At 34.8% G+C, this 20080-nt stretch overlaps 1 protein-coding gene across 1 annotated transcript in view; it reads left to right on the top strand.

The window, feature by feature from the left end:
• The window catches only part of LOC107869768 (probable aquaporin TIP1-2), a 28219-nt gene extending 12390 nt beyond the window's left edge, over positions 1–15829 (top strand). Inside the window, exon 3 of the mRNA XM_016716208.2 lies at positions 14719–15829. Coding sequence (XP_016571694.2) covers positions 14729–15532 — 804 coding nt within the window. The 5' untranslated portion in view covers positions 14719–14728 and the 3' untranslated portion in view covers positions 15533–15829. The remainder of the gene's footprint in view (positions 1–14718) is intronic.
• Positions 15830–20080: the final 4251 nt, after the last annotated feature.

The following is a 20080-nucleotide window of genomic DNA, read 5'->3' as shown; positions in this document are numbered from 1 at the left end:
CTCTGAGATATCACAATTGCTCATGTTAATTTATGAACTTTTATACTAGTAAACGTCAAGTTTACCATGACATATGCTTTTTAGTAAAATTCTTGTTTATTATGACAAGAATTTTGTATCAATAAACAAGAAACTTTTAGTTTATTATGGCATGTGATCTCATCATGCATGGGTAGCTTCTTACATTCGGATTTCTTACCATAGTAACTTGGAGATATTCAATTTTTTTAAATTTTTCTACCTCTTCTGGAGGTGGGTTGTGATACCTTTATAACTAAGAACACGCTCGAATTTATAAGTTTTACTAAATCCAGTCACATTCACCTCCAAGATATAGATCTGTATTTATAACATTCGAAATCCTCATTCCTCAAGAATAGAATATAATTGTGCCTTAAACCTATGAAATTATGATAGCTTAAAACCTCTTTCAAGATGTTGCTACTTCAGGAGCAAATCAAGGCATACATAAGATTTAGAGAGTTTTTCTTTAACATATCTTGTAGACCTCAATATCATGTACTTGTAACGCCTTGAGTATGTACCCCGGAGGCTACCAGTGCCAGCGACCCTGAAGGACCACCATCTAACCCATGACTGGTACCTGCTGTGAGTACTAAAAATAGTAACACTATATTAGTAATATAACTGAAATAAATGCAGAAGTAAGGTAGTAAATTCCATAAGGTTCATAACTGAAAATCAATATCGAGTACTGAAATCTGAATACTAAAACATCTGTCTGAAATACTCTAGTATGAAAGCCTCTAACTGTCTGAATATGGAGTTGATGGGACAAGCCCCCAACTAACTCCGACTACTGCATACTAAAATACTAAAATGATAAAATGATATGATACTTTGTCCTTGAACTATAAGGACTCACCACTAAGTCTGTTGCTGATAAATGGGCTACTAAGTACGATCAGGAGCCTGTACGTCTAAACCAATGATATAAAATATCATAGCGCAAAAGAAAGGTATGCATCGGTACTTTGAATGTACTGGCATGCTAAGTGAGGTAGGCTGATATGCATGGGTTCATATGCATGAACAAATAACTGACTGAGTAGCATGAATATAACTAAATGAGATTACATGTATGAATACGTAAACTGTAATTAAGATCATGTCAATACTGGATACTGAGTTCTGAATGTTGATTAATTGATATCTGAGTTTACTGATACTGTAATACTGTGTAACGCACTAAGTCTGCTACTGCGGATGCTACACGATGCTAACAATCTCGAAGGACCACTAGCTAACCCATGGTCGGTATTTGCTATAATAACTGTATAATGATACTGAAATATGCAAAATAATGGGCTGAAATACCACAAGGATCAAAACTGAAACATAACTGTTAATGTGGTATAACAATACAAAAATTGAAATAACCATTTGAACATGCTATAGTCTGAATATCTAGTCTGAAAGCTTCTAAACTGTCTGAATAAGGAGTTGATGGGACATATCCCCAATTGACTCTATCTACTGAAAACTGAACTGAAATAATAAAAAAAATCATGCTATCCTTAATGATGAGGACTCACTGCAATCTATAACTGTTGGATGAATCTGAACTGCTAAGGATGCTCTAGAGCTCGTATGTCTAAACCTATGGTATAAAACACCATAGCGCAAAAGAAAAGTATGCGTCAGTACGTGTGAATGTACTGGTACGCAAAGTGAGGTAAGGCTGAATGTAAGGGTTCATATGCATGAACTATATATGACTGAATATCATGAGAATAACTGAATGAGAATACATACATGGCTATATAGACTAACTGAAATCATGAGAATTCTAAATACTGAGTTTTTCTGATAACACGAATTACTGATAATTGATATAACTGATACTGGGTGACTGTATCTGACAGTCCTGATTCTGATGAAACTAGCTGAGTTTTGTACTGAACTGAGTGACTGTATCTGACAGTCCTAAAATCTGTAGAACAATATGAGTTTTATTACTGAGGCTGAGACTGAGACTGTGGCTGTAAGAGGTAGTCATCTAATCGACATACCCTAAATAAAGCAAAATAGCTTAGTTGGGGTCCAATCTGTAACCCCAACTGAAAGGGTGTCAAGACCGCACCACTGGTAAAGACAAGCTGTGAGTGACGCTCATCTGGCAGTGTCCCCAAAGGTGAATGGTGGGACCCTCAACTGGCAGTGTTAATCCACCTCATCAACCCTCAACTGTCAGTATTGATGTATCAACCTATGCTGGCTACATAGTTCTAGAATACAAGGATTGCTTCTAAGTGTCACACCCTTTACTGTTAGTGTGTGCCCTCATCCTTGGGTTCGCTTGGTGCTGAATCCTACTCCCAACAAAATAGACACTAAACTAACTATAATAAAATGAACTGGACTGAGTTCATTGAGTGTTGTGGATTGACGGAATATTATTGAATTTTGTTAATTAACAGAGTTCATGAGATTACTGAGTTTTTCTGAGTTATGTAACTGACTGAATTCTACTGAGTTCTGAAACTGACTGAGAATATTACTGATCATAGTGTGATTGAGATTATCTTGAAACTGATATTGGCTCTAGGCACACAGCTAAATTGTCGGGTATTGAATACCCCCAGGACTCGATAGCATGAAATAAATAGGACATGACACTTCTAGAGCTCATAACAATTGATAATACAACCATTGAGGGATTTCATGATGCACTTGATACTCATAGTCTTGTACATGAATAGGAATGCATTCCAACATATCATAAGTTCACAATCTAGTCTCATGAACACTCCATCAATTCATCACAAGACATAACATTAGCATGGGAGTCATTTTGAACATGTAGTTATAGCCTAAGTTTATCATGTAGATCAGTAAGGGTTCATAAAATACAATTCTACTCACTTAGGCATTTTGTCATACACATGGAATGCATATACGTAGGCTTAGGCATGAATATTAAACAATTGCATCATGGCTATATTAATCAACCTAATTTCATGAAATTCAATCTACATTCTAACACAATATCATGAAAACACACTAAAAGATTCCAACTTGGGAATCATACAACACATCAACATGATCATAATAAATCCACAACATGAATATCAAAATTTATAATTTAAAATTGGATCCTTGGACTCCAAGGATGAAAGGGATCCTTGGACGAACACTTTACATGCCTTAGAACGTAAATCCTTAAGGGTTCTTGAAGGAATTCTTGAGCCTTGTTCTTGAATTTTTAAACTAGGGTTTCTTGCTTTTGAGAGAGAATGATGAATTTTGGAGAAACTTGTGTGAATAATGAAATATTTAGGTCATTTAGGGATCAATTTCGTATTTGGAGCTGACCTGGTTCATGGAAAAATGACCTATTTACCCTTAAAGATGCGGTCATTTAATGACTAAAAACTAAGCATCAACGCGATTGGCGATACGATGAATCGATGGCATCAATGCGATACCCGATGCGTCACGCCATAATCGTGCTAAGCCTCAGTATTTTTGACACTGGCAACCTGGAACAATGTTAACCAATGCATAGGCGCCGCGCCACGCCAATATCATGTTGGTGCACTATTTTGAGACACCAAACGTGGTCTAAATGAGTTTCAAAAAATCCGAAACTTGTTTGGGAACACCTAATGACCTCCCTGATCATGAATCAACAAAAATATAAACTAATAAAGCACATTAATGTCGGAAAATAAGATTGCCAACCTTCAAAGGCCAAAAATAAACTAAGTCTAGAAACTTAGCTAGGATTTTTTTCTAAGTCTAGGCCCCCTTGACAAGCTTAAAGGACTGGATTAAGCTTAGGAATTTTGCAGGGTCTTATAATATCTCCCTTTTGGGAACATTCGTATTTGAATGAGACTGACTGAGATGGGAAAAATGATAAGCTGAAGTACCTACTGAACATGAACAACTGAAACAAGACTACATACTGACATTACTGAAATTCATACTGAGCATGCATATCTGATGCATGATTTCATGACTGAGCTAATACATGAATGCATGACTGAGAGTACTGATAAACTGATCATGCATATCTGATGCGTTAATACCTGACTAAACTGACTCATGAACATGCGACTAAACATGTAATGGTAAAATACCAAGTTTGAAATGAAAACTGAGCATGGAGCTGAATACCAAGTTTATAACTAAAATTTGAACATGAAACTGAATAAGCTTAAGGAAAGCTATTACCTTGGGCTGAGTCTGAGTTTGCGGAGAAGAGGTGAGGATACTTGGTCCGTATGTCTGCTTCTACTTCCCAAATAGCTCCATCAATGGACTGATTTCGCCAAAGAACTTTGACTAGAGGGACTTCTTTGTTCCTCAATCTACGAGTCTAATAGTCAAGAATTTTGACTAGAATTTCCTTATATGAGAGACTATCTTGAATATCTATGCCCTCAACAGGGACTACGACTGCTGGGTCACCTATGCACTTCCTTAATTTCAAAACGAGAGATGATTCTGAACTATTCTGAACCCATAATCTACCTTTTATCGAGTCGACTAAGCGGACACCTAGTCTGGTAAGATGATAAACTTCCTGATCTAATTTTTTCTTACTGTCCTCAACATGAGCAAAAATACCTATAGAGAGTCTACTGAGAGCATCAACCACTACATTGTCCTTGCCCGGATGATAAAAGACACTCATGTCATAATCTTTCAAGAGGTCTAACCACCTTATCTAACGGAGGTTAAGATCTTTATGAGAGAATACGTACTAAAGGCTTTTGTGATTTGTGAACACATCTACATGCACCCCATATAAGTAATGCCTCCAAATCTTCAAGGCAAAAACTACGACTGCTAACTCAAGATCATGAGTCGGATAATTCTTCTCGTGGGGTTTAACCTACCTAGAGGCATAGGCTATGACCTTACCATGTTGCATGAGGACACAACCCAAACCTACTCTGGATGTATCACAGTACACTATGAACCCATCTGAACCGCCTAGAAGAGCCAAAACTGGAGCTGAGGTGAGTCAAGTCTTCAACTTCTAAAAACTCTTCTCGCAAGGATCTAACCACTGAAACTTGACTTTCTTCTGAGTCAATCTGGACATAGGGGATGCAATTGAAGAAAATTCCTCAACAAACCATTTGTAATAGCCAGCCAAACCCAAGAAATTCCTGATATCTAATGGAGAGACAGGGCGAGGCCAATTTCTCACTACCTTGGTCTTTTGAGGATCAAGTCTAATGCCATCACCGGAAATGATATGACCAAAGAATGCTACCGACCTTAGCCAAAATTTCTACTTATTGAATTTGGGGAACAACCGATGATTCCTGAGATTCTACAATACTATTCTGAGATGGTCTGCATGATCATGCTCACTGCAAAAATAGACAAGAATATCATCTATGAAGACTATGATGAACATGTCCAAGTACTGCTTGAACACACAGTTTATCAAGTCCATGAAAGCGGCTGGGGTATTGGTAAGACCAAAGGACAGGACTAAGAATTTGAAGTAACTATACCGAGTTCGGAAGGCTATTTTCGGAATGTTATATTCTCTAACTCTAAGCTGATGATATCCTGATCTGAGGTATATCTTAGAGAAATAAATGGAACCCTGGAGTTGGTAAAAAAAGTCATCGATTTTGGGAAGTGGATACTTGTTCTTGACTGTGACCTTATTGAGCTGACGGTAGTCTGTGCACATTCTAAGAGAACAATCTTTCTTTCGCACGAATAGAACTGGTGTACCTCACGGGGACACACTGGTTCTGATGAACCCATTGTCTAGGAGATTCTTCAACTGCTCTTTTAATTTTCTGAGTTCTATTGGTGCCATTCTATATGACAGAATAGATATGGGCTGAGTATCTGGGAGAAGGTCTATGCCGAAGTCTATTTCCCTTTCGGGAGAAATTCCTGGAAAATCTTCAGGAAAGACATCTGAATATTCATTCACTACTGGGACTGATTCAAGACTGGGAGTTTCGGAACTAGAGTCCTTAACTTGAACAAAATGATAGAAAAATTTCTTAGATATCATTTTCCTTGCCCGTAGGTAGGAAACAAGATGTCCCTTGAAGGCTGAAGTACTACCCCTTTACTCTAAGACGTGTTCATTTAGAAACTGAAACTGAAACTGGACAATTTTGTTTCTACAGTCGACTGTGGCATAGCAGAAATGAAGCCAATCCTTGCCGAGAATGACATCAAAATCAGTCATCTCTAATTCGACAAGTCCACTGAAGTGACTTTCTAAGATATCATAATCGAGCAGTTCCTGTATACCCGCCTGGATATGATAGTTTTACCCATGGGATAGAGACTGAAAAGGGCTCTGCTAGAATTTCAGGACTGACTCCGAAATCAACTGCTATAGAAGGAGTAACAAAAGACAAAGAAGCTCTTGGATCTAGCAAAGCGTAAACATGTATATGAAAGACCTGTAACGTACCAGTGACAACATCAGGAGAATTTTCCTGATTTTGTCGGGACTAGAGCATATAGTCTATTTGGGCATTGCCCACTGGTGGCACTGGAAGTGGCACCCTGCTGGTTTGGGTGACCAAACTGAGCTGAGAAATGATTATGCTGACCCTGAAAACTTAACTAGGCATAATCTCTGACTCTATGGCCTGTCTTGCCACATCTGAAACAAACATCGCTGCCAGTCCTGCAAATACCCTAATGGTTCTTGCCATAAGTCTGATAAAGATTATGAGTGCGGGCACTGCTAACACTACCTTCAGACTTAGAGCCTGGCGCCCTATCTTTGTTACTATTCTTGAACTTAGGAATCGGAGCACTGGCTGAGAAAGGAACTATAATGGATGACTTTGGGCAAAACTGAGAATAATTTCCACCCCCCGACTTAGGTTGACTGAAATTGAAGCTACCTATTCTAGCCTTCTTATTCTATTTTTTTCCTTTTGTTTAACCTTCTACTCCTTTATCTGTTGATCATGGATCATAAGCCTGGCTATGTCCATCTCACTAATCAACATGGAAGTCCTGCACTCCTTGACCACACTATCATTCACCACAGAAATAAACTTACTCATCTTAGCCCTGATATCTGCCACCGCATGAGGAACATACCTGGCTAATTGAGTAAACTTAAGAGAATACTCTTTCACTGTCATGTTGCCCTACCTGAGGTTGATAAACTCTAACACCTTAGCTTTTCTCAGCTCTAGGGGAAAGAATCTATCTAAGAAGGTAGTGGCAAACTCCTCCCACTCAACGGACCCTGCATCTTTGGCCCTCTCTGCTTTTCACTGTTTGAACCATGTGTGAGCCACATACTGCAACTGATATACATCTAGATCAGCACTCTCACTAACAGTAACCCCATGCTATCTATAACCTTTTGAACCTGATCAAGAAATTTTTGAGGGCCCTCATTTGACTTAGACCCAAAAAGAGATGGAGGATTCATTTGGGTGAAGTCCCGAATCCTAGCTGCAGTAGTGTTGGCCACGGGATTGGCCGGAATGACAACTGGCCATACATTCTGAGTAGCAACTAAATTATCAAGAGTAGTGAATGCATCTCTGAACTCTACATGAGAAATATGTCCGTCCAGAGGATCTTCCTGAACGGGCTGAGGGACTGACTGATTTCTATTTTTCCTCTTATTTGTCCTTTTAGGAGGCATGTTCTGTAAACAAAAGGAAGGAATGGATTAGACTAAGAGTTAAATTTGAGCTCATGCTCACTTGCGCGACATGAATACTGAAAGAAGAGAAACTGTTCCTAAAACATCTCATAACCTCCTGTATATAAATGTAGCGTGCTACATACCCATGCACAAGACTCTACTAGATGTGACTTTCAGACTTCCTCGGACTCTACTAAACCTTAGGCTCTAATACAAAGTTTGTACCACCCCGAGTCTAGTACCCCAAATGCTACATGGTGCTAACAATTCCGAAGGACTACTAGCTAACCCATGATTGGTACCTGCTGCAATAGCTGTATAATGATACTAAAATATACGGAAGAATGGGCTGAAATGCCATAAGGTTCAAAACTAAAACATAACTGTTAATGCAGTATAACAATACCAACACTAAAATAACTGTCTGAACATGCTATAGTCTAACTATCTAGTCTGAAAGTCTCTAAACTATTTGAATAAGGAGTTGATGGGACATATCCCCAACTAACTCCGTCTAGTGAAAACTGAACTAAAATAATGAAAAAATCATGTTATCCTCAAATGATGAGGACTCACTACATCCTACAGCTGCTAGCTGAATCTGAACTGCTAAGGATGCTCTGGAGCTCGTATGTTTGAACCTATGGTATAAAATACCATAGGACAAAAAAAAGTATGCATCAGTACGTGTGAATGTACTGGTATGCAAAGTAAGGTAAGGATGAATGCAAGGGTTCATATGCATGAACTATATCTGACTGAATAGCATGAGAATAACTGAATGAGAATACATGCATGACTATATAGACTATAACTGAAATCATGAGAATTTACAATACTGAGTTTTTTTATAACACGAATTAATGATAATTGATATAAATGATGCTGGGTTATTGTATCTGACAGTCCTGATTCTGATGGAACTAGCTGAGTTCCATACTAAACTGAGTGACTGTATCTGACAGTCCTAAAATCTGTAGAACTATCTGAGTTTTATTACTAAGACCGAGACTAAGATTGTGGCTATGGGAGGTAATCATCTAACCGACATGCCCCAAATAAAGCAATATAGCTGAGTTGGGGTCCAGTCTGTAATCCCAATTGGAGGGTGTCAATAACGCGCCACTAGTAAAGACAAGCTGTGAGTGACCCTCATCTGGCCGTGTCCCCAAAGGAGAATGGTGGGAATCTCAACTGGCGGTATTAATCCACCTCATCAACCCTCAATTGTCAATGTTGATATCTCAACCTATGCTGGCTATATAGTTCTGGAACGCAAGGATTACTTCTAACTGTCACACCATCTACTGTCAGTGTGTTTCCTCATCCTTGAGTTCGCTCGGTGCTGAATCTTTAGTCCAATTGAATAGACACTGAACTAATTATACTGAGATAAACTGGACTGAGTTCACTGAGTTCCGTGGACTGAAGAAATATTACTAAATTCTTTTAACTGACTGAGTTCATGAGATTACTGAGTTTTCCTGAGTCATGTAACTAACTGAATTCTACTGAGTTCTGAAACCGACTGAGAATACTACTAATCATGGCGTAACTGAGATTATCTTGAAACTGACACTGGATCTAGGCACACAGCTAAATTGTCGGGTATTAAATACCCCAAGACTCGATAGCATGAGAATAAACAGGACATGACACTTCTTGAGCTCTTAACAATTGTTAACAATTCATAATATAACCATTGAGGGATTTCATGATACACTTGATACTCATAGTCTTGTACATGAATAGGAATACATTCCAACATATCATAAGTTCACAATCTAGTCTCATGAACACTCTATCAATTCACCACAAGACATAACATTAGCATGGGAGTCATTTTGAATATGTAGTTATAGCCTAAGTTCATTATGTAAATCAGTAAGGGTTCATAAAATACAATTCTACTCACTTAGGCATTTTGTCATACACATGAAATACATATACTTAGGCTTAGGCATGAACATTAAACAATTACATCATGGCTATATTAATGAACCCAATTTCATGAAATTCAATCTACATGCTAACACAATATCATGAAAACACACTAAAGATTCCAACTTGGAATCATACAACACATCAACATGATCATAATCAATCCACAACATGAATATCAAAATTTATAATTTAAAATTGGATCCTTGGACTCCAAGGATGAAAGAGATCCTTGGATGAACACTTGACATACCTTAGAATGTAAATCCTTAAGGGTTCTTGAAGGAATTCTTGGGCCTTGTTCTTGAATTTTGAAACTAGAGTTTCTTGCTTTTGAGAGAGAATGATGAATTTTAGGGAAACTTGTGTGAATAATGAAATATTTAGGTCATTTAGGGATCAATTTCATGTTTGGGGCTGACTTGGTTCATGGGAAAATGACCTATTTACCCTTAAAGACACGGTCATTTAATGACTGAAAACTGGGCATCGACGCGATTAGCGATACAACACGTCGATGACATCGACACGAAACCCAACACGTAGCACCATGATTACTCTAAGCCTCAGTTGTTTTGACACTGAAAACCTTCAACCATGTTAACCAATGTGATAGGCGACGCGGCGCGCCAAAATCGCATCGGTGCACTTTTTTAAGACACCAAACGTGATCTAAACGAGTTCCAAAAATTCCAAAACTTGTTCGGAAACACCTAATGACCTTCCTGATCATGAATTAACAAAAATATAAACTATTATAGGACTTTAAGGTCGCAAAATGAGATTGCCAACCTTCGAAGGACAAAAATAAACTAAGACTGGAAACTTAGCTAGTACTTTTTTTTCTAAGTCTGGGACGCCTTGACAAGCTTAAAGGACTGGATTAAGCTTAGGAATTTTGCGGGGTCTTAAATACTGATAGCTGAGTGATAACGCTCAACTTACACCTCAAATTAGTGTAAGACAGTCGTCGTCAATATATTTACCCAACTTTGGAGTCAGGTTCGAATCCACAGGGAACAATGTGAGTGGCGATTAAGCTAATTTGAAGCTATAGCTACAAGTTCAATTCAAACAAATGGTATGAAAATATAAAATTAAGATGGGGGTTTTGAAAGTATCAAGTAATGTTGTCACTTCAATATTAATGTTTGTAATCAATATAAATGGGAAACCAGAGTTATGTTCACCATGGATTTTGGGACTTTACAGGTACTAGGTAGTGCTTGGGATTCTTGAAGTAAGTAAAACAACAGACTATCCTTGACTATGATACTTTCTAACTTATCTCTCGACCTCACCAGACAATTTATTATCTAATTCTCTCGAACTTAGATAACTTATCTATTTCCAATAGGATGTTATCTCAGGTAGATTAATCCAGTTACGGCATCAATCATTAAACAGAAGGTTGGTAGCTTCCGATTCTCTGTTGATAATTCACGACCTCTAGTCTATTTCTCCGTTAGAAGCAAATAAAACCTAAGGCATAATAGAACACGATCATTATATTTTGATGAATTATTATTTATATATTACATTATTAATTTTGACTAAAAGAGTAACATAATATCATTATCTCAACGGTATGACATATATATACACATATTCATATATATATATATATATATATACGAACTCTTGAACGTATACTATATATATCACATCCACAAGTACATTACCTTATAATAGAACATGGTCATTATATTTTGATAAATTATTATTTATATATTACATTATTAATTATTATTGGAAGAGTAACATAATATCATTATCTCAATGGTATGACATATATATACACATATTCATTATACAAAGATTATGCATGCTTAACGTCACTTAACGTATATACAAAGGAAAATATTTATTATATATATTTAAACATAAGTAAAAGATAAAGATTATGTTTAACGTAATTCTTTTATTATTTTTAGTGTAATTTTGTCACAAAATTTAAGAATTATTGAATTTTATTATTATTATTATACTGACTATCGATTACGTGTGATAAGTGTAATTTTAAAAAATTATATATATATATTACATTATATATATATATATATATAGATATATAATTATATTTTTATTTTATATAAATAAAATATATATTTGATTACATATATATATTTAGGTGTTACTAAAAATTATTTACTTTTTAATTTTTTTTAGTTCAAAAACCAACGGCGAGTAGTCGGTCTTTTAAAAAATAAATTAAAAAAATATACATTTATCATAAATTCTGATGCAGAGACTTGAATTTTCTTGTCATAATTTATTTAATTTTTAAAATTCAAAAAATGTCACATTAATTGATATGATTATTATTATAATATTAATTTGGAATAGATGTTGGGCCTGTGCTTTGCACGGGCTTCTTTTCACTAGTTTAAAATATAAAATCAACCATTTATGATCGCTTTTTAAAAAAAATAAAAATTTAAATAACCGACCACAAGTGGTCGGTTTTATATTATTTTTTAAATTTTTATTTGAAAAATAAATAATTAATAATAAAATTATTTAATTAATTATTAATATTTTTTAAAAAAAAAAAATTGACCACTTGTGGTTGTTTTTTTTTAAAAAAATAAAAAAATAAAAAAATCGATCACAAGTGGTTGATTTTTTTTTTAAAAATTAAAAATATATAAAAAGCCGACCACAAGTGGTTGGCTTTTTTTTTATATATTTTTTAATTATTTTTTTCAACAAAACCGATCACTAATGGTTGGTTTTTCATATATATTTTAATTATTTTTTTTTTCAAAAAATCGACCACCAGTGGTCGATTGTTTTGTTTTTTTTCAGTTGCAAAATAAATAATAATTAATACTAAAATTATTTTGATTTTTTAAAATAAAAATCTACCACTTGTGGTTGCTTTTTAAAAAAAAATTAAAAAAAAATTAAAATCCGACCACAATTTGTGGTCGGTTTTTGCCTTTTTTTTAGTAGTGTTATAACACACTGAAACTAATATCACATCAATATTTCAAACACAATGAAAACTCTAAAAATCAACGCTAAAACTCTTAGCTCGATTCTATACTTAGGACTAGGTTCTTCAATGTGTTTCTACTTCGTGAAGTCAATCTGTCGATTGTTCTTTTCTGCTTTTTAAGTGCGTAGTTTATTCTGACTGATGCATCTTCCATTTAAGCACAACTCTTCAAAGAGTCATTCTTCATTTCAAACTCCCTCTTCAATCATAACTCTCATTGCATAGAGTTCTACTTCAAGTGAGACTCCTTCTTCAATTCCAACTCTTGTCTCCTTAGTGTTGTAGTCAAACTCCAACTCTCCAAAGAGTCCTTCAAATTGTACATTTTGCATAGACTTCTTCAATTTTCAGAATCTTTCTCCTTCTACACATAGGACTCTTAAGGATATGCTCAAAAGTGAAACTCCTTCTTCACATATGATTCATTTTTCAACTCAACGTGTTTGAATCAAATTTAACTTGTTCTATTCCCCACGTGATCAGTAAGTTGAAGTTTTCAGTTGCACTGAATTAACTCATTCTGATTTTTAATTATTTATACCGTAGACTACACTCTTGAACTTGTCGGATCAGTGGAACACGTATGTCAACTTGTTTCATTCATATTGTCATTCATCAAAGTTTCAAGGTTCCAACACTTCTGAATGCAATGCCTCCTCCATTAGTAGGGTAACACATTTTAGTCCACACTCTCTGATGGTGCTTTTGTTTTCCCTCACTTTTGGTGATATTTCCTTATTGCCTTCTATTTTTTTTTTTTCTAATTCGTTCTTCTATGTTATATTTTTTACCTTTTTTATAACGACATTCTACCTATAACATCAATCACAGATTTTACAACGGTACACTTTTTGTAAAATTATCTCTCTACAATAACTTACTCAAATATATTATGTAATGTTGATATTTTATAAGAAAATATACTATGTGCTGATGAAGAGCCTCAACGTACTGCTACTTGGGGTGATATAGTATTAGAGTCAACTGTTAAGCTCATAAACAACCTTCAAGGGAAAGCAATTGAATACCCTTGTGTTAAAAGTTTGGACAAAGATCTTCGTCAATTCAAGAGATATTAAGAGATTAGAGTTTATCAAACAACCTATAATTATATAATTCTTGCATCATGCTTGGATTATTCAAACTTTCGATTAATTATAAATGCATATGATTCTTAGATTTTAATTTTTTGTCGGTACTATATATTTAGTTATGAATTTTTTTAGTAATGTATTCGTCCTTTCAATAATGAATTATGAAAATCAATTGAGATTTTCAAATTTAACTAGCTAAGTATTTTGTTTTTGTTTATAACATAAAATGCATAAAGAAATAATTTTTTATATTTTAATTTATAAAAGTTTAATGAGATTTAAATTAAACATCAAACACTATTGTACATGTATAACAACGCCTCTCTGCTTTAGCGATGAAGTTTTCGAACAAACGCTGTGACTACACAGATGTTTGACTGTAATTAATATTATTAGAGAGGACATGATAGAAATAAGCCTTACTAAACAACACAATTGGTTGGTAATTAATTGAAATAAGTAACGGATTAGTGACTAATTATTAAAAAGTTCGGCTAGCTCCGAATAATTTAGAAACATAATTTGTAGGTAATTTCTCTTTTTTCTTGTAGATTGCGTAACTGCGAGGTAAATTCCCTGATCTTCTCTTGAATCGTCTTCCCTTAAGTAGCAAGGTCAAAAATATATACTACTAGTAAAATGAAATATTGCATGTGCAGCTAGCATTAGTTTAATTAATGAAATAGTAGTTGCTGGTTACTACTGTATTTGCTGCATTAGTTTGATAATAAAATAGTAGTAGTAGTTGGTTACTATAGTTTACAAAATAATTCATTTCAATAGCACGTGGAATATTAGTTTGAAATGCATGTGCACAGTACTTAGTCAACCTTGCATATTGGAATGTTGTCTTTTTATTCGTCAGAAATGGCTTGCTGTCTTACAAAATGTGTTGTTTCCAACAGAATTGTTTATTCATGCACTTATATACCATATAAAGAGGCCTAGCTATTTAGAAGGAAAGCAACAATAACAAAAACGAAATTGAGTACTAAGTTGCAGCAGCTGCAGCTAATAACTCATTAAAATTAATTTTCATCTTTCAGAGAAACAAAAATGCCAATTGTCATTGGAAATTTGAAAGAGGCTACCCATCCTGATACCCTGAAGGCTGCCGTAGCTGAATTCATTTCCATGCTTACTTATATTTTCGCCGCTGAAGGCTTTGCCGCATCATCTAGGTTGACGAGCGGCGAATCAACAGTGCAATCCGGGCTGATTGCTGCCGCGATAAACCATTCATTTGCTCTTTATGTAGCAGTTTTAATGGCCACAAACAAATCTGGGGGTCATGTTAACCCTGCTGTCACCTTTGGCGCCTTTATTGGAGGTCACATTACCTTATATAGGAGTGTTTTATATTGGATTGCTCAATTGCTTGGTTCTGTCGTGGCTTGCTTGCTCCTCAAGTATTCCGTTGGTGATGGGGAAGTATCATCATTCCCTCCTACACTACGCAATGCAGTTGTTTTTGAGATAGTGACGACATTTGGGCTTGTTTACACAGTTTATGCAACTTCTATTGACCCCAAGAGAAGTAACTCATGTGTGATCATTGCCCCAATTGCAGTTGGTTTCACTGTTTGTGCCAACATTTTGTCTGGTGGTACCCTTTTTGGTGCAGCAATGAACCCTGCCGGGCTCTTTGGTCAAGCAATTGTCAGCTGGACATGGAATAACCACTGGGTCCACTGGCTTGGTACATTCGTTGGTGCTGCCATAGCTTCCTTGGTCTATGAAACCATCTTCATTACCAATAAATCTGATGATGACTGGCCGCTACCTATTATCATCTGTGGGACCAACTCCACTGAAGGAAATTCAATTGAATCCCTCCGTCAAAAATTTCTACCATGCTAAAAGGTTATAAGCAATTTTTTGTACATATATAAGTTGTTAAATCTCTTTGACACGTGAGAGATTTTTAATATTGTGGTAAATGGAGTTTAAAATTTGTTTAGGTCATAGGCTTAATTTTAATCCTAGCTATGAAATTCTTTTATTCTTTTATCCACTGGTTTGGACTTCTTCCTATTAGAATTCTTATTCGATAGAATTATATCTCTAATATGAGTAAATACAAAAATATCCCTGATCTTATCCGAGTTTTATAAAAAGATACTTAAACTTTAACTTCGACTTATTACCCCACGATTCTTCTTTATTCCGTTACAAATACATTATTTTGATCCTCTGCGTGTATACACGTGCCACAGGCGCGTGAAAGGGCTCAAAATTTATTTTTTGACCAATTAAAAGCTGCCACGTGTAAATAATTTAATATATAATTTATATTCTTTTTTTAAAAAAAATATTTATTTTCTTTTTAAAATTACACCCCCCCCCCCAACCACCCTTTCTTCTTCAACACCATTAAAGCTTCATTGAAGATTTTTTTTTTTTGTTTAAATCATATCATTAAAGCTCCATTTTGTAGTTAAATCATATCATTTAAATATCCATTAAAGATCTTCAACACCATTGAAGCTCCATTGAAGCCTTATTTTTAAAAAAATCATATCATTAAAGCTCCATTTATCACTTTTGAATGTTTAATGGAGTTGGATTTTGATGTTGCAGAAGCAGTTGATATGAAGTTTGAATTAAAATGGTTGAAATTCAAGAAAAATTCAAAAGTGTAAAAATAGAGTTTCAATTTCATGATGATGGTGAGTGTATTTTGATGGTGGTAGTGGTAGTGATGGTGATGGTGGTGGTGATGATGGTGGGCGGGTGGAGGTAGGGGGAGACGCTGACGGGGTGGGGGTGCTGGATGAGGAAGACGCTGGATGAGGGTGGGGGTGGGGGTGGGGGATCTGCTGGGGGAGGGGGAGTTGTTGGATGGGGTGGGGTGGGGGAAGAGGGGATGGGGTGGGTTGATAAATTAAATAAAAAGGAAAAGTTTATTAAAAAAATAAATAAAATATGAAATTAAATATATTTAACACGTGGTAATACCTGATTGGTGCGTGTATTTGCTCTCTTTGTTGTGACTGAAATTCAGCGAAAAATAGTGTATTTGCAACGGATTAAGTAAGAATTGTGGGATAATAGGTCGAATTCAAAGTTTAGGTATCTTTTTGAAAAAGTCGACCAACATTAGGGTATTTATATATTTTTTCCTTTAATATATAATCTTATTTAATCATGTTCTCACCTGAAGAAGAAACAATATTGTCCTTGTCACTTCTCTCTTAATATATAATTATATAGCCATGAAGGATATATGTCCGAATGCAGTCAGTATATATATAGAGAGATAACCAATAGAATTTAAAAATAAGATATTTTTATATTGTTTCCAACATATTGCAGAAGGATTTAGAATCTACAAAATAATTGATAAAATATTGATACAGTTTGCTTCCTTAATTCAATTAGTAGGATTTCTAGAGTTCACTCCTTCCCAACATTATGAGTGAAAGGAAAAAAGTTAAGACTGTCCTCAAAGCAATCCGAGCAAGCTTTACTATATCTATATGAATTAATGTCCCCTATCTCTATAAATGCAAAAATTTCTTCCATCCGCCCAAAAAAAAAAAAAAATAGTAGAATCAATGGGCTAAAGTAAAAACGAACGAAGACCATCAAGAAATCACTCCAATAAATGCGTTTCCTTTATAAGAAAGTCCTCTATGATTTCTAATATGAAAAGACCAGATACAAGCAAAATATCCAGTAATACATCTCAAAGGAATGTTACTAATGAAACATGTAGGAATAACAAGTTCTCCTTTTTTGTTGACTCTCATTTCAAATTATTGGATACTTGATATTTAGTGATTTTTGTAAGTTTCTCGTACAACTTTTTTTTATCATTCTCGCTTTAAAGTTCAATATCAGATTCAACATTTTCGTATGGGATCAGAAGTAATAAAGATGGGGCATGCCCTCAAACAACTTGGTTAGAAAAAATCATATCGGAGAGATAACAAAAAGTCAGGCCTTCTGAAATTTAAAATTTCTATTTTTCATAAATTTCAAAAAATAATAAATCTTGTTGCAAGCTCTGAATCTGAATTCACCAAATTATCAACAGATAAATTTAAAAGCTCATTCAGTCTTTGAGGTACTTTTTTTCTTCAATTTTGTGTCCTATTGCAAAGTTCAAAAAGTTCAAAATTGTTTACCAAATCATGTTATATGAGTGAAAGGTACGATGACATGTCTATTTGGTAATACAGGAGTTGTGATACTCTCAATAATTATAGTTTGATAGCTGACACCTGCAGATATGTGGGGGATTTTATGATCATTTTCTTATATCTAAATCTCACTCCTCATCTTAGATACAATATTATCCCCCAATTTTCACTTAGTATTTTCATACTTTAAAGTGAACAAATGATCCAAACTCGTACGTCTTTCACAATACTTTACTTAAGATCTAAAGGTATGTCCTCAAACTTTCTCTTTTTATCAATTTTTTATTCTTACATACTATAAGATTATTTTTACAATTAATTTATGAATTATGTTGGATCTTGATTCAAATAGTTATTGTGAGCGTTAAAGGAATTCGATTTGTACACCTTGTGGAACTTGTTCCAAAAAAAAAATAAAATCCAATATCTTCAAGTTGAATTCCTTTGACTCTCCCAATTAATTTTTGAATCAAGATTTGATATGAGTCAAAAATTAATCATAAAAACAATCTTATAGAATGTAAGAACAAAAATCAAACAGAAAGAGAGAGTTTGAGGACATACCTTTAGATAAGCCTGTCAAATGGGCTGGGTTGACCAGGCCCGACCCATTTTACTCGCCCAGTGAGCCCACGGGCTAACGAGATGGCGATCCTCGGCTGGACCAATTTTTTCGGACCAAGTTGACCCGGCCTGGACCCAATCCGAACCAGGCCCATCGATTGCCCGGCCTAGTAATATATATATATATATTTTGAGAAAACTAGCCGTTTTGGACAAATGGACCGTTGGGCCCAACAGCTATATAGCCGTTTAGAGCCTCCAATGGTTATATGGCCCGATTTTTAATTTTAACTATTTTTTTAAATCCAAAAAATTTTCTACAAATACTTAACACTTTCAAATCATTTTTCACACAGTTTTCATTCTCTCAAATCTCTCCCAAATATTCTATATATCTCTTAAAGTGCACAATTATATTTTTTAATTTTGCGATTATAAATATGAGTGAAAGTTTTCTAAAGTCGCAACTTTCGGATACTTCCAAAATTTGGTATTGTCGTTCCATCTTTTACTTTTAATTTTTAATTAGTGTATTAATTGCTGAATATTTATTTTTATTATTTTTGCGTATTTTGAATAATTTTTAGTTTGATTTATACTATAGGTAAATTAAAAAACCTCGGTAAAAGTGTCAAAAAATTGTCTCGAAAGTGGTAGTGGTAGTAAAAGACGAATCAGTGGCGGTAGAGGTAGTACAAGTAGTAGATATACCCGTGTGCCTCAGGTACCGCTGAATTAACCTTTTGAGGAAGAAGTAGGTGTAGGTGCTCACGATATGAATTATTTAGAAGCTCAAAAAAATTACGGTATAGAAGAAGAAATGAAGTAGATGAGGTTAATTTAAATGAAGATGATGAAAATATTAGTGAGACACCCACAGTAGAAAATGCTAATGTTAGATCTGAATCAGTTAGTCTTCCTCCTCGTCCTCCCGTTGTCCCTAAAAGTCGTAGAAAAAATAGTATTGCATGAGAATTTTTTACACCTATAGAAGGAAAAACTAAGGTGCAATGCAATATTTGTCAACAAGTATATGAGCATAAAAGAGGAGGCAATCAAGTGGGTACAGGTTCGTTAATGAGACATATGAGAGATAGTCACGTTAGAAAGTTTCTTATTGCAAAAGGTGGTGAGGCTTTTGGTGGGCTACCACAAACTAGAATGAACCCAACAACCGGTCAGTTAATTAAGAATTATAATAAATTGAGGGACTGAGAAAAAATAGCAAAAATGATAGCTGTGGGTTGTTTGCCTTTCACTTTTCCTTCTTCGGATGCTTTTATTCATTATATTCTAGCAATTTATAATCCTATATTTAATGGTATTTCTAGAAGTACTTGTCGGGCCGATATTTTTAGACTTCATTCACAATATATTTATTATTTATTTACATTGTTAAAAAATATTCAATGTAGAATGTCTCTAACTTTTGATTTTGGTCGTGCTGTTAATAAAAATGATTATTTAACAATTACTTGTCACTGGATAGATAGTAATTTTGTTATGCAAAAACGTATTCTAGCTTTTTTATATGATGAAGATCGTAGACATACTGGAGAATTTATTTCTGAATTAATTAGTAAAGTTGCAGAATTTTATGGTATTGAAAGAAAAGTCTTATGTATTGCTTTTGATAATGCTTCTAACAACAAAACTGCTATTAGAAAGTTAAAAGTTGATCTCTCTCCGCCGTTACCTG

The sequence above is a fragment of the Capsicum annuum genome, chromosome 7, assembly GCF_002878395.1.
Source record: "Capsicum annuum cultivar UCD-10X-F1 chromosome 7, UCD10Xv1.1, whole genome shotgun sequence".
In the NCBI taxonomy this organism is placed as follows: domain Eukaryota; kingdom Viridiplantae; phylum Streptophyta; class Magnoliopsida; order Solanales; family Solanaceae; genus Capsicum; species Capsicum annuum.
The sequence above is the reverse complement of the archived record's forward strand: the minus strand, read 5'-3'. Positions and strand labels throughout refer to the sequence as shown.